Here is a 19,718-nt window from a genome sequence, read left to right on the forward strand (position 1 = left end):
ATCGCAGTGCGATCGTGCAGTTCGCACAGGATCGGATCGCACAAGTGTGAACCGCTGTGCGATCCGATCCTGATGCGGCTGCAAAAATGCCTCCTGTGCGTGTTTGCTCCGGGTGCGATGCGAATTTAGCCATACAAACTGTATGGCTAAACTCGCACCGCACAGCTGATCGCATGTAATGTCGGAGCAGTGCGCTCCGACATTACATGCGAACCCGGCACTCGCAGAAGTGTGAACCGGGGCTAAAAGCATAAATTTGCTGTACCCCCTCAAAATAACTCAACACAAAGACATTAATGTATAAACCACTGGCAACAAAAGTGAGTACACCCCTAAGTGACAACTTCCAAATTGGGCCCAGTTAACCATTTTCCCTCCCCTGTGTAATGTGACTTGTTAGTGTTAAAATGTCTCCGATGTAAATGGGGAGCAGGTGTGGTAAATTTGGTGTTCTCGCACTCTCTCATACTGGTCACTGGAAGTTCAACATGGCACTTCATGGCAAAGAACTCTCGGAGGATCTGAAAAAAAAGAATTGTTGATTTACATAAAGATGGCCTAGGCTATAAGAGGACTGCCAAGATCCTGAAACTGAGCTGCAGTACACCCCTAAGTGCCAGCGGTTTAGACATTAATGGCTGTGTGTTGAGTTATTTTGAGGGGACAGCAAATTTACACTGTTATACAAGCTGTACACTCACTACTTTACATTGTAGCAAAGTGTAATTTCTTCAGTGTTGTCACATGAAAAGATAAAATATTTATAAAAATGTGAGGGGTGTACTCACTTTTGTGAGATACTGGTATGTATGTTTGTATGTATCTGTGTAAATCCTGGAAGTGAACAGCAGCAGCTTCAGCTGCCCACAGTTAAAATAGAGGCAGCCAGACCCTGTACAGGGAGATTTCTACAGCATATTTGACAAGTACAGACTCACAGTATATATAAAATAATATGCACAGTGCTTGGAGGGAAGCTTCAGAATGGCAAATATGTTATTACAAATTATGTGAGCAGACTGCAGTTCATCTTTAATTGACCAGATCAATATCCCAGGAGTTTAATTTACTTGATGCTACACTCGGATTAGAAAGTGTTCCTTTAATTTTTTTGAGCCGTGTATAAAATGGTAATAGAGAGCCACGTTTTACACTAAAAGCCATATCATGCATCCAAATAGGATGTTCTCAAAGACCAGTCTACCAAGTTCAGCGAGGAAAAAAGGCATTCTCCAAAACAACCCCTTAAGCCTAGTACACACGTAACGAATATCCGCCGACCGGTCGTCCGTCTTTTGTCCAGAGTTGTTTTTTGTTGGTTGGAGTGTGCCTAGACTGCACTGGACTTTTGTCGACCGACTGAATTATACTTCAGAAGTGATGTCATGTGTTGGTTTGCTTTCTTTGTGTTCTTTCTCCTCTAAACATGCCCAGACTTGCTCATAAGATTTTTCCCTGTCGAAATCTGTACTGACTGCACGAAAATCGGCCGTGTTTTGACGGCCAACAAAAATTTTATAGCCTGCACCCCAGATTTTTTTCGGCCGAAAAGTTGGAGTCGGTTGTCGGAAGCATCATACTAACAAGCCAAAAATCGGCGGATCGGTCGTCGGACGAAAATTCTCTGCCGATTTTCGACGCGTGTGTACGAGGCTTTAGTCTCACTACACACGGTAAACTCAATCAAAATATGTAGTACTCATTTACATCAGTGTCTTTCTGTCAAGTACTAATTCTGGGTACATGCGGTCTGAATATTGGTCAGTTCAGCAGGAACCATGTGTACAGCGGTCTATTGGACAGTAGCTGGTCATGTCAAAAGGACAAGCATCAAAACCAGCAGCCAATTAGTGCTGGCAGCCAATGGCTGCAAGTATTAACGTGTTCTGATTGGGGGGGGGGGGGGGGGGAGATCGCCTCGCTAAGATCCTAGTTAATATGGCAACCTCCTTATGGCCCCGTTCACACACGAAGACCGTTTTTTAATGTCCCATTCACACTTTAGTGACTTGTCGTGCAACTTTGGACATCAAAGTTGCATTACAAGTCGTTCCCCCATGTTTTCCAATTTTACCTATTCATATATGCACGACTTAAAGTTGCAACTTTTATGCAACTTGAGGGCCAAAGACTTTAATGTTAACCCTCAGAAGTTGCATGAAAGTCATACCTGAATGTTATACAGTGCAACAGTTGTCCACTATCGCTGGTCAAAGCCAAAGTCTTATCCAAGTTGCACTCTAAAGTCGGCGCAACTTTGGAGTCGTACAAGTGTAAATGAAGCCGAAGTCCCTTTAAAAAAAAGGATAAAGATGTCATGTCACTTTTCTTTTTTTGGAGGTTTGTTTTTAGTTTTTTTTTCATGCAAAAACAGACCACTTCTCAGTTTTATATCCGTTTTTTGTCTGCTCCTTTACCGGAAGAAAAATATCCAAAAACGGATGTTGACGGAAGCTGATGATCATCCATCTACATCGGTTTTTCCATAGACCTGCATTGATTTCTCAATGGATGGATGAGAAATGGACCAAAGGTCTGTATGTGTGAAAGGGGCCTTAGTTGGGTGGGGGGGGGGGGGGTTATATCAGCCCGCTAGGTTGAATAAAAAAAGCCTAATGTGTATTCCAGGCTTTAGAAACTAAAGCAGAACTTTGAGCTGGAATTGCTTTGGACTGTTGCTTTTTTTTTTTTTTTCTACACCAGTGATCCCCAGGGAAATGTTGATTAAAGCAAAACGAAATACCCTTATCAACATGAACTATTTTCATTCCCTATGCTGCTAGCATTACGAAATAGATAGGAAGGTATTCTATTTACTTGTATTTGCATGTTGTAAAACCAAGTATGGCCAAAGCTGGGATCCACCCAGTTGCCAGCCTGTCAACACACCAGTGCCTGAGACTGCTGCTCCCTCCCCCCTCCACAGCCTGGTGCTCCAGTAAGAACTGAAAGGGCAGAGCAGAAAGCAATGGTTGGCAACCCAAACTATGCATCGGACTGCAGCTGCAATCAGAACAATTATGACATTTTAATCAAGTTCTAAGAAAAAAAAGTAAATGGTGCAATGTGCTGGGATGGCGCATTGCCACGGTTTTTCCTAGCTGCGCTCAACCCAGCCTGCTGGTGTGAATAAATTCCAAATCGGCTCAGTGAACTGACCCGAATGTGGCTTTTTGTAGGCATGTAGCTACCACATTAGCCAACTTGTTTACAATATTTTTCTCACATTGGCCTTGGTAATGACCTTTTTGTTTTGCTACATTTTAGTTCAGTGTTACTGTTTTGAATTGCTATTTTCTGTTTCAAGTGTACATTATGATCTGGTGTATTTATCTGGTCAGTGACCAAACAGGTCGTAGTGCATGTGTAAATGTGTTCCTGGCATATGGTCTGTTGATGAATGCACTTCTACAATTGCCCCACGTGTCTCCATTGACCGGCTCCTCTGAACCTGCACTGATTCTTCATGAGAAAGAGGAGAGTCCAGCAGCATCACATTATCAATTGATTTGTTGAATATTTCAGATAAATTCCAGGACTGCACATTTATGCAGCTAAATGACAAGTCTGCACAGTAGTGCAACAATGTCATACTGTAGAAAAGGAGATATGAATTAAGCTGGGTGCCTTTTACTTGCCTTCTACACTGCTGTCCATGGTTTCAGGCCCTCCTGCATCCTGACAATATGCACCAAACATACCTTATTGATTCTTGCCTTCTACTAGCACCTCTATCCAGGGTGTGACTGCACCAGGTCCTATTGCTTAACCACTCAGGCTATGAATGTTGTGATAAAGCAAAGAGATCCTGTTCATGCTCCTTCTACCTAGATAAAACCCAGGATGTTCTTCGAGGCTGAGTATGTGTTTCACGGAAGGTTTTTATAGAATTCCATTTTTCATGGGAGACAAATGGTACTAATGTCCCATCTTCCTATGTGCTGTCTATGGGTAGCTGTTAAGTCACAGGGCACCCATTCTTCCTCCATGGCAGTCCAACAACACAGGTAGCAAAGACCGCTGCTTTGACACATGGTACTTTTTTTCCTAATTCTGCGGACTTGCTGCCTTTGCCTTTCCTCAGCATGAGATGTTTGTATCCAGCAAGTGATTGGAGATGTAGAAAAGTTCTATCTGTTAAAGCAGCCTTCTCCTTGCTAGCTGTCTTGTGGGGACAACAGTGAGGGGAGGAGAGGTGTTTTCTGGGGCTATAGATGTTGGCTAAAACCTTGTTTATTTTAGCATATGAACATCCTGGTTCATTAAGGCCTGATGGCCGAAACGCGTTGGGATTTTGACTGTTGTTCATATGCTAAAATAAAGTAAACCATGTTTTAGCCAACGTTCATAGCACCAGCCTGTCTCCTTTTTTTTTTTTTTTTTTTGTATGGATTACTTGGAGACCTGACAGGCTGGGTGTGTTTGAGGCTCACCAGACATTGCATAGGAGGTAGTAGCTTGGATTCATCTGGGAGAGGTGTTCTCTGGCCTCACAGCTAGCCTTAGACAGCACATAGGATGGGACAAAGGACCACATATACGGTACTTTCTCTCCAGAAAACAAAACGCATAAAAGAAATTAATTATGGGTTGCTTTTTTTGACAGGGAGGAAAGGGTGAGAGAGTTTTTTTTCCCTCTGCAGGTTTTCTATCATTTCTGAGCTGGTACAGTATTGTGAAAATCCAGTGCAGACAATTGAAACAGGAGGTGGATGTTATGAATGTATAGATCAGGTCTTTTAGCATGCGTTTCCAATAACCAGGTGTCTGTTTTCCAAACAGCAATCAGCAGCTTTATAAAGTGGTGGTTTTCAAGAGGAAAGCCCTGAGCCCTGCCTACAGAAGAAAACAGCATCTGAAAGGCTGGGACTGTGACATGGCAAATAAGGAAAATGAGTTGGCGGGAGGGAACCTGCAGGATAAGCTCCAAAACGACAGGCACACCTTTCTATTGAACTCCAGTGACTCAGGCTCTACTCAGACCGAGGGAGCTTCTTCAAAGTATAGCAGCTTCTTCACAGAGGTATTACTTTCCTTATTGGCATATGTCGAGCTGTTTTATGAATTGAATTTATTTTTAGCAAGTGTGCCTTTGTACTGAAGCTAATTAACATTGCTACAAAGCAGCGTGTAATCCTGGACAAGATATAAAGGCCTAACCACGTTCTTTTTTTTAATTTTTTGCCAATGTAGAATTTTTTTATTTTAATATGCCCAACTCTGTAAAGTTTACTGTATGCATGTTATCAATTTTTACAGTATTTTGTACTGTCACACGGTCCGTTTGTCATCCATCTGTTGACAGATGAAAAACTGACATCAATGCATCTCTATATAAAAACGGATGACGACAACGGATGATCATCCGTTTTCATCTGCTTCAATGTCCGTTTTTTGGAACGGATGAATGCCCTAAATTTGCCAAAAAAAAGGATCGGACGAAAAACAGATGTAAACGAACAAACGGTCAGTTTTTTCATATGTTTTTGCATTGGTAGTGGATGTAAAAAAAAAAAAAACGGATGAAAAAACTGATACATTTTGACGTGACTGAACTGATGAACTGAACGGACCGTATATGTGAAGGGGCCTAAGTCAATTCACAAAGATAATCACGTGAATGTTACATAAAGCCCAACTGTGCATTAGCACTTTAAAATTGTATTTCTTAAAAGGTTCCTCCGGGTAGAAAATGGTGTGGGAGGGGGGTGGTCTCAGACTGCAGGGCATTGAAATGTATTGACTGAGATTTCAGGAGAACTTTCTATCTTCTCCACTGCAATGCAGTGTGAACAGAACACATAGAAAACAATTCACATTATTGTATATTATTAAATATAAAGATTTGTAGACTGTAGACTTTTTTAAATATTGGTTACTACATGAAATGCATGCAAGTTGCTTTACCCCATTGTAAATTATAGTTGTGTAACGATTTCAGATCTTTTTGCAGGTCTCAAAGGATCATGAAGTAATGTCCCAGGTCCTCTTTAGCAGGAATCTCAGGCTAAATGTAGCGCTAACATTCTGGAAGAAGCACAGTGTAAATGAACTTGTTGCCTATTTAGTCAGGTATTTAATTTTGACTTGTGTTGATTTTGTTTACTTGAAGAAGATTTTTAATACAGTCTAAGGCTCCATTCACACTGCCGCGACTTGTCAGCCTGACAAGTCGCGGTCCGTCGACTGCTACAGGACCCGTTCTAATAGGAGCGACACAAGTCGCTCCGACTTAGAAAAAGGGTCCTGTACTACTTCGGGGCGACCTCTGAGCGACTTGCATAGACTTCCATTATATGAAGTCCGTGCAAGTCGCGCCGAAGTCGCAGTGCACGCGACTTCACAGGTCGCCCCCGAAGTCGGAGCGACCTAGTGTGAACCGGCACTAAATATCTTGTTTACTTTTGTGAAAAAACACCACTTCAAGCCATGATATTAAAGTAATTTATTTTGATAAATGAGATGCTAATACCATAACTTAATTGCTACGTTTGTTTTTATTTTTGCTTTCCTTTTTTCCTCCCAAAATTCTCCACTGGCCATGCTGCCAGAATCATGTTGTTGGTGCCTCCTCTGCCTTCCAGGACCTGTGGCGTCCCTGAGAATACTCTACATGCGTGCTTCTGTTTGGAAGTACAATGTTACATGGAGCTGTTTAGTGCTGCATACACATGCAACACACAGCCAAACCTTTAGCGCTGCTCCTCCTCTAACACAATGGTAATTGACAGCTGCTCCCGAGCAGTCAATCGCTACTGTGGAGAAAGAGTCATGGCTTTTGCTCTCTGCCCCTCTCACACAAACTGTGTGCAGGTCTGAATGGCTGCATGTAACAAACGGGATTGTGCATGTAGCCGAGACTCCTGGGGGACTCCGAAGGGCCTGGCAGGCACAAGGGGCAACTGCACAATGGAAGTCTGGCAGAGCAGCAAGGGAGGGTTTGAGAAGGAAGCCCAGAGGAGAAAAACTTGAGGAAAATAAAACTGCATGTAAATTGTTATTAGCATCTCCTTTATCACCAAATAAATTGCACAAATGGTTGCTGGCTCTTCCTGGCTGTCTATACAAACTCCTGTCAAAATTGTGTGCATTGCAGCTCTGTGTTGTTCACATGGTCACATTTGGTGCATCAGAATTGACCAGATGTGGTGTTTGCCAGGCACCGCTCCCCAAATGCTTAAAGGGGAGATCCACCCAAAAGTGGAACTTGCGCTTTATGGCCTCCTGACCCCCTGACATGCCACATTTTGGCATGTAATTTCTTTGGGAGGGAGCGGGAACCTAGATTTGACAGGTACCCGCTCCCACTTCCGCTCAGGTAGCCTAGGCGGCTTCACTGGAAGTTCTCTCCCCCTCCCTCCCTGCAATCTTCTGGGACATGTCACAGCTCCCAGAAGATTGCCTGTCCACTCAGTATGCACTGCGCGACTCGCGCATGCACAGTGCGCAAACCGGCTGTGAAGCTGCAAGCTGTCAGTCAGTTGCCCACACTAGTGATGCCGGCGCCGTGGGAAGAAGAGGGAGAGAGCCGAAGTTCCGGCCGGCCTCATTGCTGGGTCGTGGGACAGGTGAATGTGTGTTTACTAAAAGTCAGCTGCTACACTTTTTGTAGCTGCTGACTTTTAATAAACCCAAAAACAGGTGGATTTCCGCTTTAAATTGATGTCAATGTAAGCATGCTGCAAAACCGTCACAAACGCCCCTTTACAGCATGTTTGAGATGTTTAGAAAGCGTTACTGGGCAAGAATACAAAAATACATACAATAGATAAAGCTTGCCAGGTGCCTCTGAGGGTAACGCAAAAACCTATCAGACTATTTACGTGTCATAACATGTCATAATGCATTAGGCGCGTTAATGGGCGCAAAAAATTCTTTGCCCATCTAAATGGGCCCTTAGTTTTCATAGAAAATCTGTAAGGTGACCTTACAATAGACCCCCCTGGCCCTGCTGTACTCCTACAATCCTGCTCTATCAGTCCCTGGAAAGCAGCTTCACCAGTCATGAATTTGAAATACCTAATCTCCTTTCCGTACCTCCTCAGTTTGTACGGACAAGAGGCATATTATTTGGTCTTCACTGTCGCATTGAAGACGATCAATCTGTCTGTCTAGCCCATCCTGTCAGCACTGTGTGGGGAGGAGAGAGCCAGGATTATTTTAAATCCCCAGAACGGTGGAGCAGCTTTTGGTGACTAACAGCAGGATCGTGGGACTGCAGTACAGTGGGATGGGGGGGTTCAGTGTAAGATCACCCTAGATTTTCTGTGATGAACTTACACTTTAAAGTTTAATGCCACATTTAATGCACATTGCAAGGATTAAAAAAAAATTAGGTATTGCATACTTCTGGAAAAAATCTTCCAGCCAATCCACAAGCAGGAAATTACATCTCAGGGGGCGTTCTCTACACCAACTGTGAACGGAAGGTTGCTATATTATTTTTTTTAATTTTACAGAAAGATAAAGAGCTGCAGATTGAAAGAAGTATATTTCTTAATATCTTAATAAATTGCAATATATAGCTTGTGTTGCAATTTATTAAGATGCAATAAGTTGCAATATCGTAACCTGGATTTTTTTGAGACAGTCATGCTGAAAAAAAGTACTTTCCCCCTTCTATTTCTACAGGATGCAGGATTTAGGAGTGATAGCAGACTGTCTTCCAGTTCTTACTAACAGGTAACTTTCAATTACTGTATACTTCTTCTTCTTTTCCTTTTTTTTTCACATTTAGTGAGACAATCTAAATGCAAAACTTTTTTTTTTTTTTTCCCTTCGTTTTGGATAGAGTAGAAAAGGGCCTAAATACCCTGTTAGACTTAATTACTGTCTGTTCCCTGTTAAGGTCCTTTCACGCGGAGCGGACCGTTTTTTGATCCGCTCCGGCACCTTTTTTTTTTACGGACACGGTCCGTATGTCCGTTTTATCATCCCATCCGTTTGCGGATGATAAACGGAGATAATGTATGTCAATTGGATTGTGGGTGACACCACTGACATCTGTGTCCGTTCCGTTTTTTTAAACGGAAGAAAAATAGGGTTCTCTTCCGTTCCAAAAAACGAAACTGATAGGAAAGGACGCGAATCGGATGGTCATCTGCTGACATCCGCAATCCTATTGACATGCATTATGTCCGTTTTTCAGCTGCAAAAAAATGGGATGAAAAACGGAGATACAGGGACCGCCTGTGTGAAAGGACCCTTAGGCTCCATGTACACGGGACACTGGAAATGGCCGTTTAGGAGCAGTTGGGCGTTTTTTATAGAAGCCCCTGAACCCATCTACATTTTATCTTATCTGTCCATGTACACCAGGTCGTTTGCGGGCAGTTGCGTTCAGGGACTTTTTTTAGAACGCAATTATTTGCGTTCGAACGTGTGTTTCAAACGCAAAAATGCGTTTTCGCGTTTTTCCATTTTAAAGGGGAATCATTTTTTTGACCTCTAGGAACGGTTCTAAACGCAAACGCCCGCTAAACGCGGGTACAAACGCAACCGAACGGACGTTTCAAACGTCCTAAAAATTCTAGCATTCAAAGGGACTTTTAACAACGTCCCGTGTACATGGAGCCTTAGGATGTTTCTTCCCCCCCCCCCCCCCACACACACACACTATTTGTCATGTTTACTATTCTCCATGAAAGTAAACAAAATACTACATTTTGGATTGAGGGGGAGGAAGTCTTCCAATGGGGGCACTGGTTCTGGTGATACACTGGGATTCCTTCACTTTGGAGGGATTTTCTCTCACTTCCTGTTTTTAGCTATGGGATAGAATAGAAATATAGAAAGTAAGGGGAAATCTCCCTAATGGGGAAAAAAAACAGGAGTTATAACCATCCCCTACTCTATTCAAAATGAAAAGTATTTTGCCTTTAGTTACAATTTAACTCTACTGAAGATTGTGAATTGTGGGAGGGATTAAAGTGGTTGCAAATTTTTTTTTTTTTTTTTTTTTTTTTCTCGAGCATCTCTTACCTGCGCTGTGCTATGGAAATGCACAGAGCTGCCCTGAACGTCCTCTTATTGGGTTCCCTGTCAGCGCTGTTGGCTTTTCCTCTGTTCTGTACCCCCACAGGAAGCCGCTTCTAATGGGGGTACTCGTGCGTGCTCGCTCCTGAGCACCGCTGCTGCGTCCATTGACAGGCAGCGGGCCCCGCCCCCCCCAATCCTTGTCACTGGCTTTAACTGGCAGCCAATGGCTCCTGGTGCCCCAGCAAAGCCAGTAAGACCCAGAAGTGAGGGGAGAAAAGAGCTGCAGGCCTGCACAGCACTGGATCGAATGAGTTATCAGGTAAGTATTGGGGGGGTGAGGGGCCAAAATCCGCACCTTAGTGCAATGAATTTATTAAGGTACAGAAAAATGTTTAGGCTTTAGAATCACTTTAAAGTTCTGTACTAAAGGGAAATTGCTGCACCTGTGATTGTTTTTCTGATAGTAAAATTTAGTTGAGATATAAAATTTATATAATTTTTCATGAGAACATTTATTGTTTTTTATCCACTGGAACAAGCTGAAGTCCAAGTATGATCTTGCATACTTGCATTGTGTCTAGCTGGTCCAATGTAAGCATACAAATACCATGCCTGTGGGTTTGCTGTGGAAGCTGACATTCAGTGTAGTAGCTGTCGCTACTACAGTGATAGCCTGTCTTCCGGGTCCTGTCCTCTCTGCACAGTAGCCAAGTGGTCGAAGGGGGTTGCTCGTTTGGTATTGTGGCCATTCACAGACAGAATACCTTTTATAAAATGTTCTCTGATTGGACAAGTTGGAGAGGAGGGATAGTGACAATACTGGGGAGATTTGCCCTTCCTATCTGTCCCTGGTGACCATTATTTTGGGTACAGAGTAAGTAATGGAAAAATAAATGTTGCAGCAGGCTAGTTGATTTTGCTGAAATTTCATTGCACTCAGTTGTTACTCAGTAGTTTGTATTGCCCCCCACGTGCTATTATGCATGCCCGACAATATTGTATGCATGCTCCTAATGACGACGGATGGTGTCCTGGGGTATTTCCTCCCAGATCTGGACCAGGGCATCACTGAGCTCCTGAACAAACTGAGGTGCAACCCGATGGACCGAAATAATGCTCTAGAGGGGTTCTATTGGATTTGGGTCAGTCAAGCCTGGGGGCCATTCAATTGTATAAATTCCTTCGTTCTCCAGGAACTGGCTGCATACTCTCGCCACATGAGGTTGGGCATTGTCATGCACCAAGGAGGAACCCAGGACCCACTGCACCAGCGTAGGGTTTGACAATGAGTCCAAGGATTTCATCCAGATTCCTAATGGCATGGCAGTCAGGCTGCCATTGTCTAGCCTGTAGAGGTCTGTGCGTCCATCCATGGATATGCCCCCCCCCCCCCCCCAACAATCACGACCCACCACCAAACCAGTCGTGCTAAAAAATGTCTACAGGCAGAATAAGGTTCTCCGTGGCTTCCCCAGACCCTTTCACATCTGTCACAGGTGCTTAGGGTGAACCTGTTCTCATCTGTGAAATGCAAAGGGCACCAGTGGCGGACCTGCCAATTCTGGTGTTCAATAGCAAATGCCAATTGAGCTCCATGGTGCTGGGCAGTGAGCACATGGCCCACTAAAAGACATCGGGTCCTTAGGCCACCCTCATGAAGTCTGTTTCTGATTGTTTGGTCAGAGACATTCACACCAGTGACCTGCTGGAGGTAATTTTGTAGGGCTCTGGCAGGTTCTTCCATGCACAAAGGAACCAATACCAGTCCCGCTGATAGGTTAAGGACCTTCTACGGTCCCGTCCAGCTCTCCTAGAGTGAATGCCTGTCTCCTGGAATCTCCTCCATGCTCTTGAGACTGTGCTGATAGACACAGCAAACCTGGCAATGACATGTATTGATATGCCATCCTGGAGGAGTTGGACTGCCTGTGCAATCTCTATACTGTGCATGTATTACATCATGCTATCAGTAATGACCCTGACCCTAGCCAAATCCAAAACTAGTGAAAAAAAAGTCAGTGATTAGGGAAAAAAAATTCAGTGGCCTCCACCGGTAAAACCATTCCTGTTTTGGGGGTTGTCTCATTGTTGTCATCTAGTGCACCTGTTAATTTCATTAACACCAAAGCAGCTGAAACTGATTAACAACCCCCTCAGATACTTTAATGGCCAGAGCAATATCCCAGAAGTTTTATTGACTTGGTGCAGTACTCCGATTTAAAAAGTGTTTGTGCACATCCAAACACATGACTATCCTGTGCTGCATTAACCACTTAACGCAAACTGACGTACCCCCTACGTCGGCTGACTTTAAGTGGTTGTTTAGAGCCAGCGGTCGGCTTTCCGGCGGTAACTACCAGTGCATCTCGGGAGGCGCTCGATCATTACCCCGGCGAGCGATAGGGGACGTCTACCCCCTTTCGTGGCTCTCCCAGGGTCTCCCGTCCCACCGGGAGACCCGAGCAACCAGCCGGCACCTCCGCCGGCTGGATGGAGTCCCGATCGAAGCCGGATGTGGCTTCGATCGAGTCTCCGATGACGTAACCTGGAGGCTGCATCCATGACGTCGCCTCCGGGTTACTCGGCTGCTAAAGGCGGCAGATTAAAGTGACTGTATTGAAAAATGCCATTTTCGGACTTTTGAATACATGGAAGTGTAGTGGAGGGGTTTGGGGTCTTTTAGACCCTCGATCTCTCCATAAAGAGTACCTGTCACTGCATATTGCTGTCACAAGGGATGTTTACATTGCTTGTGACAGCAATAAAAGTGATCAGATTTTATTTATTTATTTATTTTTTATAAACCTGTGTTGGAAAAGAAAATAAATACATTTTAGCTGTCACCGTTAGCTCGCACACGAAAGAAAGCGTATACTGAAGTTGCGCCGCAAATTAAATCGCTGTTCAAACCACACATGTGATGTATCGCCAGAGCGTGAGCAATAATTTAGAAAAAAGAGCTTCACTCTAACTCTAAACTGGTAACCGTTAAAAAAGGCGTCGCCTATGGAGATTTTTATTGACCGTAGTTTGTCGCCATTCCGCGGGTGTGCGCAATTTTAAACCTTAACATTCGTTTTTTTTTTTTTTTTTTAAATGCAGTGAAATGTGAATTTTCCTAATTTTTCCAAAAAAATGGCGTTTGAAAGACCGCTGCACAAATACCGTGTGACAAAAAATATTGCAATGACCGCCATTTTTTTCTCCAGAGTCTTTGCTAAATATATATATATCATATTTGTGGGTTCTAAGTAGTTTTCTAGCAAAAATACTGATTTTAACTTGTAAACAAAGTGTGAAAAATAGGCCTGGGGCTTAAGTGGTTAAACCTTGCATTTTAGAATGAGGTCAGCATGTGTATTCATCTCCGCATGGGTTGGATGCTTGCAATTCTAGTGTTTAATGGGTTTTTATCTTAACGTGTTTGTAAAGCCAAAAGCTCTTCAGCTTTTGAAAATGAGTGGTTAGGATACCGTCAGTTTTCGTTTCTCGTCTGTCCCATTAGAGACAACGGAAAGAGGAAAGGAAACCCCCTCTTAGGAAGTTGACTACAGTGTCCCTGTTGGAAGTTTACCCCTCATCGTACATTCCTGTAATAGAATTTTGCATTTTTCACTTTGATTTTGGGGTGTCTCTGAGTTCAGCCCTCTGACGGGTTGATAATGTTTATTTCCGTCAAACAATGTGGCGTTTCTAACACATTACCCAGTCCATATCCGTATAGATATCCAGCATGATATTTTTCCCCATTGAGATCTGATTTCAAAGTGTTCCTTTCATTTTTTTTGAGCAGTGTATAGAAATGTATACATCCTATGCAATGCATCCACTCCTAGAACAGGATGCACTAGGTGTGAGTGGGCTGCTTATCTGCTAGCACGTGTTGCGCAACTAAATGAGCAAGTTGCCGTAATAACCCGTATTGACAATGTGGAGAGGAATTTGTAATTTTGTTGAGCAGGTACAAGTTTGGGCAAGCGAGGAAGTAGGTGAGATGGGCCAGAGGAGGCTGCAGAGCTAAGTAACTCAGTCACCAGTATTTGAGTCACTGGCCTGGAACAAGTATGCAATCAGGAGTTCTAACATGGCACATGCTGTGTGCTTGTTCCTAGGTAAGTGGTTTACAAAAAGATTTTAGCCAGAGACAGCCTGGTAATAGAGATTTTACTCTGTATTTGACTTGGCTCAATTTAAAGCAGAATTAAACCACCAATTCAAAACTCTTACATTTAAAATCATACTGTGAATGATCACTGTCACATTTGCTTATGTTCTCAACTGAACTGTCAAGCCATCTTCTAAGGCCCCTCACACATGTGCGACTTGTCCTGTGACTTTTTTTTTTTTTCTTCTATATCACGAATATGTTAAACGTGCTGTGGACATGGCAGATCTTGATTTCAGCAAAGCATCAGTGTATCCGGATCTGTGGCCACATAGGCACCATGGTCCACATTTGGTGGCAATACCCCAAAATGACTAGGTTTTGAATAAAGACATTCAATCGAATAACTATGTAACTGGGAAACACATCGCCAGAAAACCAGAGATTGCCCTCTTTTCACAAAATAGATAATGACTTTCCTGAAAAAAATTAAATGTTTTCCTATATTATATTGGCTGCCAGAATAGCTATTGCACGAATTTGGAACCAGTTGATAGTGAGGTTTTATGTCAAACAAAAAGTAAAAAGGATCATGAAGAATGATAAATGACCATGTACCCTCCATAATAATCATGCCAATTTTGATAAAATATAGCTTGTAAGGATACAAATTTCTGTTGTTGGATTGATGCGGCTGAAGAGAACACCTCGACTGATCTTGGCTTATATGTCCTTTTCATGCGGACAGACCATTGGGTCCACTGGTCTGTTTTTCAGACGGACGCGATCAGATCATCCATTGCTCTCTATGAATCGGTTTAGGTCAACGGACGTGTCCACATCGTGTCTGCTAAAAACACAGTTGGGGGTCCGTTCCCAATCCATCTGGCAGATCAAATGGAAATGGACAGGTGGTCCATTTCCATCCGACGGCCCCATAGAGTACATCGGACTGTGCCTGTGTCCGCTCTGCATCAATGCTGACCTGTCATCCAACTGCTCAGTGGGGGATTCTCTGGCAGACTCCACCAGTGTGAAAGCGGTGCACGTTTAGGAGATATTTACAGCACCTATAGGTAAGCCTTTAATATAGGCTTACCTATAGGTAAAAGTCATTAAAGTAGGTTTACAACCACTTTAAGGACCTATTTTGTGATAGTTGTATGCAGTTAATAGTATTGAGAAGAATATATTTTTTCAAAAAGAAATCTATTCTTATATAGTCACTGATTTGCTGCACACACTGGAAGTAAAGCAATAGACTTCTTGTGTACTCACAAGAATGGAAAGGACTGTTTTACTGCACACATAAGAAGTGAAGTGCAGGAGGAGAGAACAGTAGTCTGTACACACAGTTCACTCCTAAGTAATCAGTGAAATCTGACCCCCCCCCCCCCCCCCCCCCCCACATAGAGCACTCTCTAGTATCCAACCCATTATTGAGAATTTACCACAGAATACACAAGAGCGCTCTGCATTTTTCTCCATACATAGACCAGTGCTATACTACAGTATGGAATCATGTTAAAGCTGACCTTTTCCCCATACAGAAAATCTCCCAGTATATGTATGTATATTGTATGGTGCATCTTTTCAACAGACAAGTTGATTTTGTATAGGGCATGCTTGAGATTAGGTGACAGGTGGGCCAGCCCCTGTGGGGTTGGGAAGGGTGTGGTTGGGGACAGGTGATAGTGAATAAAGGATGCATTATTGTACTGTATTAAAAGAGAACTTCATCATTTATAATGTGTCAAACCTGTGTAAGGTGCAACATGTTCCTATAAAGCACCTGATTTCCCACGAACACAAAACTTTGCTTTTAACAGGACTTCTTGGTTGTGACCAAATTAGGCTGGAGCTGCAAAACCAGATCTATGGGTTCTATAGATCTATACAATGCAACAGAAGCACACCTCTGCTATAGGTTTCCACTTTTTTGTTTTTTCTTTTCTTTTTACATTAAGTATGATGTATTGCTTGTTATGATTTTGTATTATCTTTTAATAAGTGAAACCTTTTTGGTTCCTTTTTCATATATTTTCTTGATCTCTTTATGACCAATTTACTGATCTAAGAGTGAGCCTAAAGTGGTAAAGTCAGAAGGTTTTTTATCTTAATGCATTCTATGCATTAAGATGGAAAGCCTTCTGTGTGCAGTAGCCCCCCTTATATTTACCTGACCCCCCCCCCCTTTCTATCCAGTGATGTCCATGTGTGCCTCAGCGATGTCCACAAGTGCCCCACCTGTCCAAGACACTCCCCTGATTGGCTGAGACACAGCAGCCGGGGCCACTGGCTCCCGCTACTGTCAAGCAGACAGCCAATCAGGAGGGAGAGGGGTGGGGCCGAACGGCAGCCCTGTGTCTGAATAGATGCACGTAGCTGCAGCTCGGGTGTCCCCATAGCAAGCTGCTTGCTGTAGAGCACTCAACAGGAGGGAGTGGCCATGAGCTCCAGCTAGGATCTGGGCTGCCCTGTGCACCACTGCAGAGGAGGGAAGTATAATCTCTTATTCTAAAAGAAAAAGACTTGACAATCCCTTTTAATAATTAAATCACAGAAGTGAAAAGACAGGCTGAACATATTTAGTTTTGCAATTCTATGCCACCTGGATGCAAGGCTGACATTTTGTATTTTAATGGCGGTGGAACAGCTTTGTAACCTTTCTGTGCAGTAAACCAAAGGGCTTTCATTTTAAATTAAATAGCCCCCCCCCCCCCCCTCAAGTAGATGAACACCTACCGTTTTGTTGTGTTGCTGATCTCTACATATTGCACACATAATTAACAATGGTGGGAGGATGGTTACAGAGGACACTGAAAAAGCAACCGTGCTGAATGCTTTTTTCTCGTCAGTCTTTACACAGGAAACGGAGGGGTACACTGACCATGACTGTTTGGTTAGTAGTAATACACAGGACTTGCCACTATGGCTAACAGAGGGTGAAATCAGGGAAAGGCTGGATAAACTCAACACAAACAAATCACCAGGCCCGGATGGCGTACATTCGAGAGTACTCAAGGAACTCAGTAAGGTTATATCCAGACCACTGTTCCTGATCTTTGCTGACAGTATTTGGACAGGAGATGTACCAGGGGATTGGAAGAAAGCTAACGTGATTCCGATATTCAAAAAGGGCCAGAGGCATATCCCGGGAAATTATAGGCCTGTCAGTTTGACATCAATAGTATGTAAACTTCTGGAGGGGATGATAAGGGACTATATCGTAGAGTTTGCTAAAGACAACAACATCATCAGCAGTAATCAGCACGGGTTTACAAATGGGCGTTCTTGTCAACCAATCTATTAACATTTTACGAGGAGGTGAGCTGTGAGCTAGATAGGGGGAGACCAGTGGATGTGGTGTACTTGGATTTCGCTAAGGCGTTTGATACAGTTCCCCACAAGAGCTTAATTTATAAAATAAGATCTGCAGGTATCGACAGCAGGGTTTGCTCTTGGATACGGAATTGGCTTAAAGGGCGTGTCCAAAGAGTGGTAATAAACAGCGCATACTCAGACTGGTCTGAGGTAGTAAGCGGGGTGCCCCAGGGCTCAGTCCTGGGACCAACCTTGTTCAATTTATTCATAAACAACATTGAGGTCGGGATCAGTAGTTCGATATCAGTTTTTGCAGATGACACAAAATTGGCCAGAGCAGTAACTGCACAGCATGAAGCAGATATCCTACAGAATGACCTGGACAAAATTATAGAGTGGGCAACGACATGGCAAATGAGGTTTAACGTGGAGAAGTGTAAGGTTTTGCACTTGGGGACTAAAAACATAAAAGCACAATACACGTTAGGAGGGGAACCCTTGGGGGAATCAAAAATGGAGAAGGATCTGGGAGTCTTGGTTGATGATAGATTAGGCAACAGCATGCAATGTCAAGCGGCAGCTGCCAAAGCCAGCAGAATATTAGCATGCATAAAGAAAGGGATGTATTCCAGAGATAAGACTATAATCCTTCCACTTTATAAAACTCTGGTCCGACCGCATCTGGAGTATTCTGTCCAGTTCTGGTCGCCAGTCCTCAGGAGGGATGTGTTGGAGCTGGAGAGAGTCCAGAGAAGGGCAACTAAACTAATTAGGGGATTGGAGGACCTTGACTATGAAGAGCGTCTACAATCGCTCGATTTATTCTCCCTGGAGAAGAGACGTCTGAGGGGGGACATGATAGCAATTTATAAATATCTTAATGGGGATCCCAGCTTAGAAAAAAAGCTGTTCATTCGAAGGGATTGCATGAGGACTCGAGGGCATACAATGCGATTAGAGGAGAAGCGTTTTAACCTCAGGCAACGTGGGGGGTTCTTTACTGTTAGGGCTACAAGATTGTGGAATTCTCTACCACAAGAGGTGGTTTCTGCGGGTAGTATGGTGGCTTTCAAAAGACTCTTAGACTTACATCTCAAGGATCGGAACATTCAGGGGTATGTGAGATGATTACAGCCACACACACCTACACAGGTTGAACTGGATGGACTATTGTCTTTATTCAACCTCACCTACTATGTAACTATGTACATGTAGTGGGGAATGAATTGGCACAAATGTGCTAAGCACAGACCTATAAATGGCTACTTCAGCACTGGTGGCTGTTTTTTTTTTTTAACTGAATTAGGCAACAGTATAAAAAAACCGCTGGTGGATTCCATAGCAAGCTGCAACTCAACAAGACCAATAAAAGCTTGCAGTAGTGTGCAACAATCAACACTGGTCAAACTACAAGCAAATGCAAATCTGATGGATGCTTTTAAGGAGTCTACAAGTACCCAGCCTGCTAGGTCACAGAGACTGAAATTCTGTAACTGTTGTTGTGATCCAACAGGTTGTAGCACACCACCACATATTATGCCATTCGTTCTTTCATTTTATTAACCTATAATTTCCAAAATCCTCGAACACCCTAAAATAAAGTGTCAGTGGGAGGCTGCAGTTCTGTATACCTAACACATGTTGGGTTTAAATGGAGCAGGGGGCAATTTAGAAGGGAAAAGGAACACAGGGAGGACATCATTCAGTGACAAAATAGAAGACTGGATGTGACACAATGTTGCAGTAATGAATGTCCCCTTCCAAGCGGTGTGTAACTCAAGGTGGAGCAACAGAAGGAAAAAAAAAAGTATGCATTTAGTTGTTTAGTATCTATTTCAAATTTGTATCCATTTAGCCAAACCAAGGAAATGACCAGCTAACTCACTCAATTCAAGCTGTTATGTTGAATGGATTTGCACACCATTGCATTTATTGATTTAACTGATCAGTGCATCATTGTGTACCTCATACATATATATATATATATATATATATATATATATATATATATATATATATATATATATATATATATATATATATATATATATATATATAAATTTTTTTTTTTTTTCTGGAGTTCAGCTTTAAAATCAAGTATAGCGAAAATTCATCTGTGGTGTTTTTTTTTTTTTTTTTTCAATATTTTCTTAACGCTTTTTGTTTTGCAGCTTACAGGAAGACAAGGCTTCAATTTCAGTTGGTTGTTGTGTTGACCTGTTACCGCTGGTTAAGTCTCTACTTAAGAGCAAATTTGAAGAGTAAGTGGCCTATATTTCCCCTAATATTTAAAGCAACATCAATCCCAGTT

At 42.9% G+C, this 19,718-nt stretch overlaps 1 protein-coding gene across 2 annotated transcripts in view; it reads left to right on the top strand.

Moving 5' to 3' along the window:
• Positions 1-19,718, top strand: part of KATNBL1 (katanin regulatory subunit B1 like 1) — a 74,245-nt gene that overhangs the window by 32,825 nt on the left and 21,702 nt on the right. The window contains exons 4-7 of one of the 2 annotated variants that reach the window (XM_082275190.1): positions 4,783-5,023; positions 5,942-6,072; positions 8,632-8,682; positions 19,579-19,668. In XM_082275190.1, the coding sequence (XP_082131316.1) occupies positions 4,783-5,023; positions 5,942-6,072; positions 8,632-8,682; positions 19,579-19,668 (513 nt within the window). The remainder of the gene's footprint in view (positions 1-4,782; positions 5,024-5,941; positions 6,073-8,631; positions 8,683-19,578; positions 19,669-19,718) is intronic. The other variant, XM_082275191.1, reaches the window with a different exon arrangement.

This window comes from Pelophylax lessonae, assembly GCF_965119305.1.
Source record: "Pelophylax lessonae genome assembly, chromosome: 13".
NCBI classification, from domain to species: Eukaryota; Metazoa; Chordata; class Amphibia; order Anura; family Ranidae; genus Pelophylax; species Pelophylax lessonae.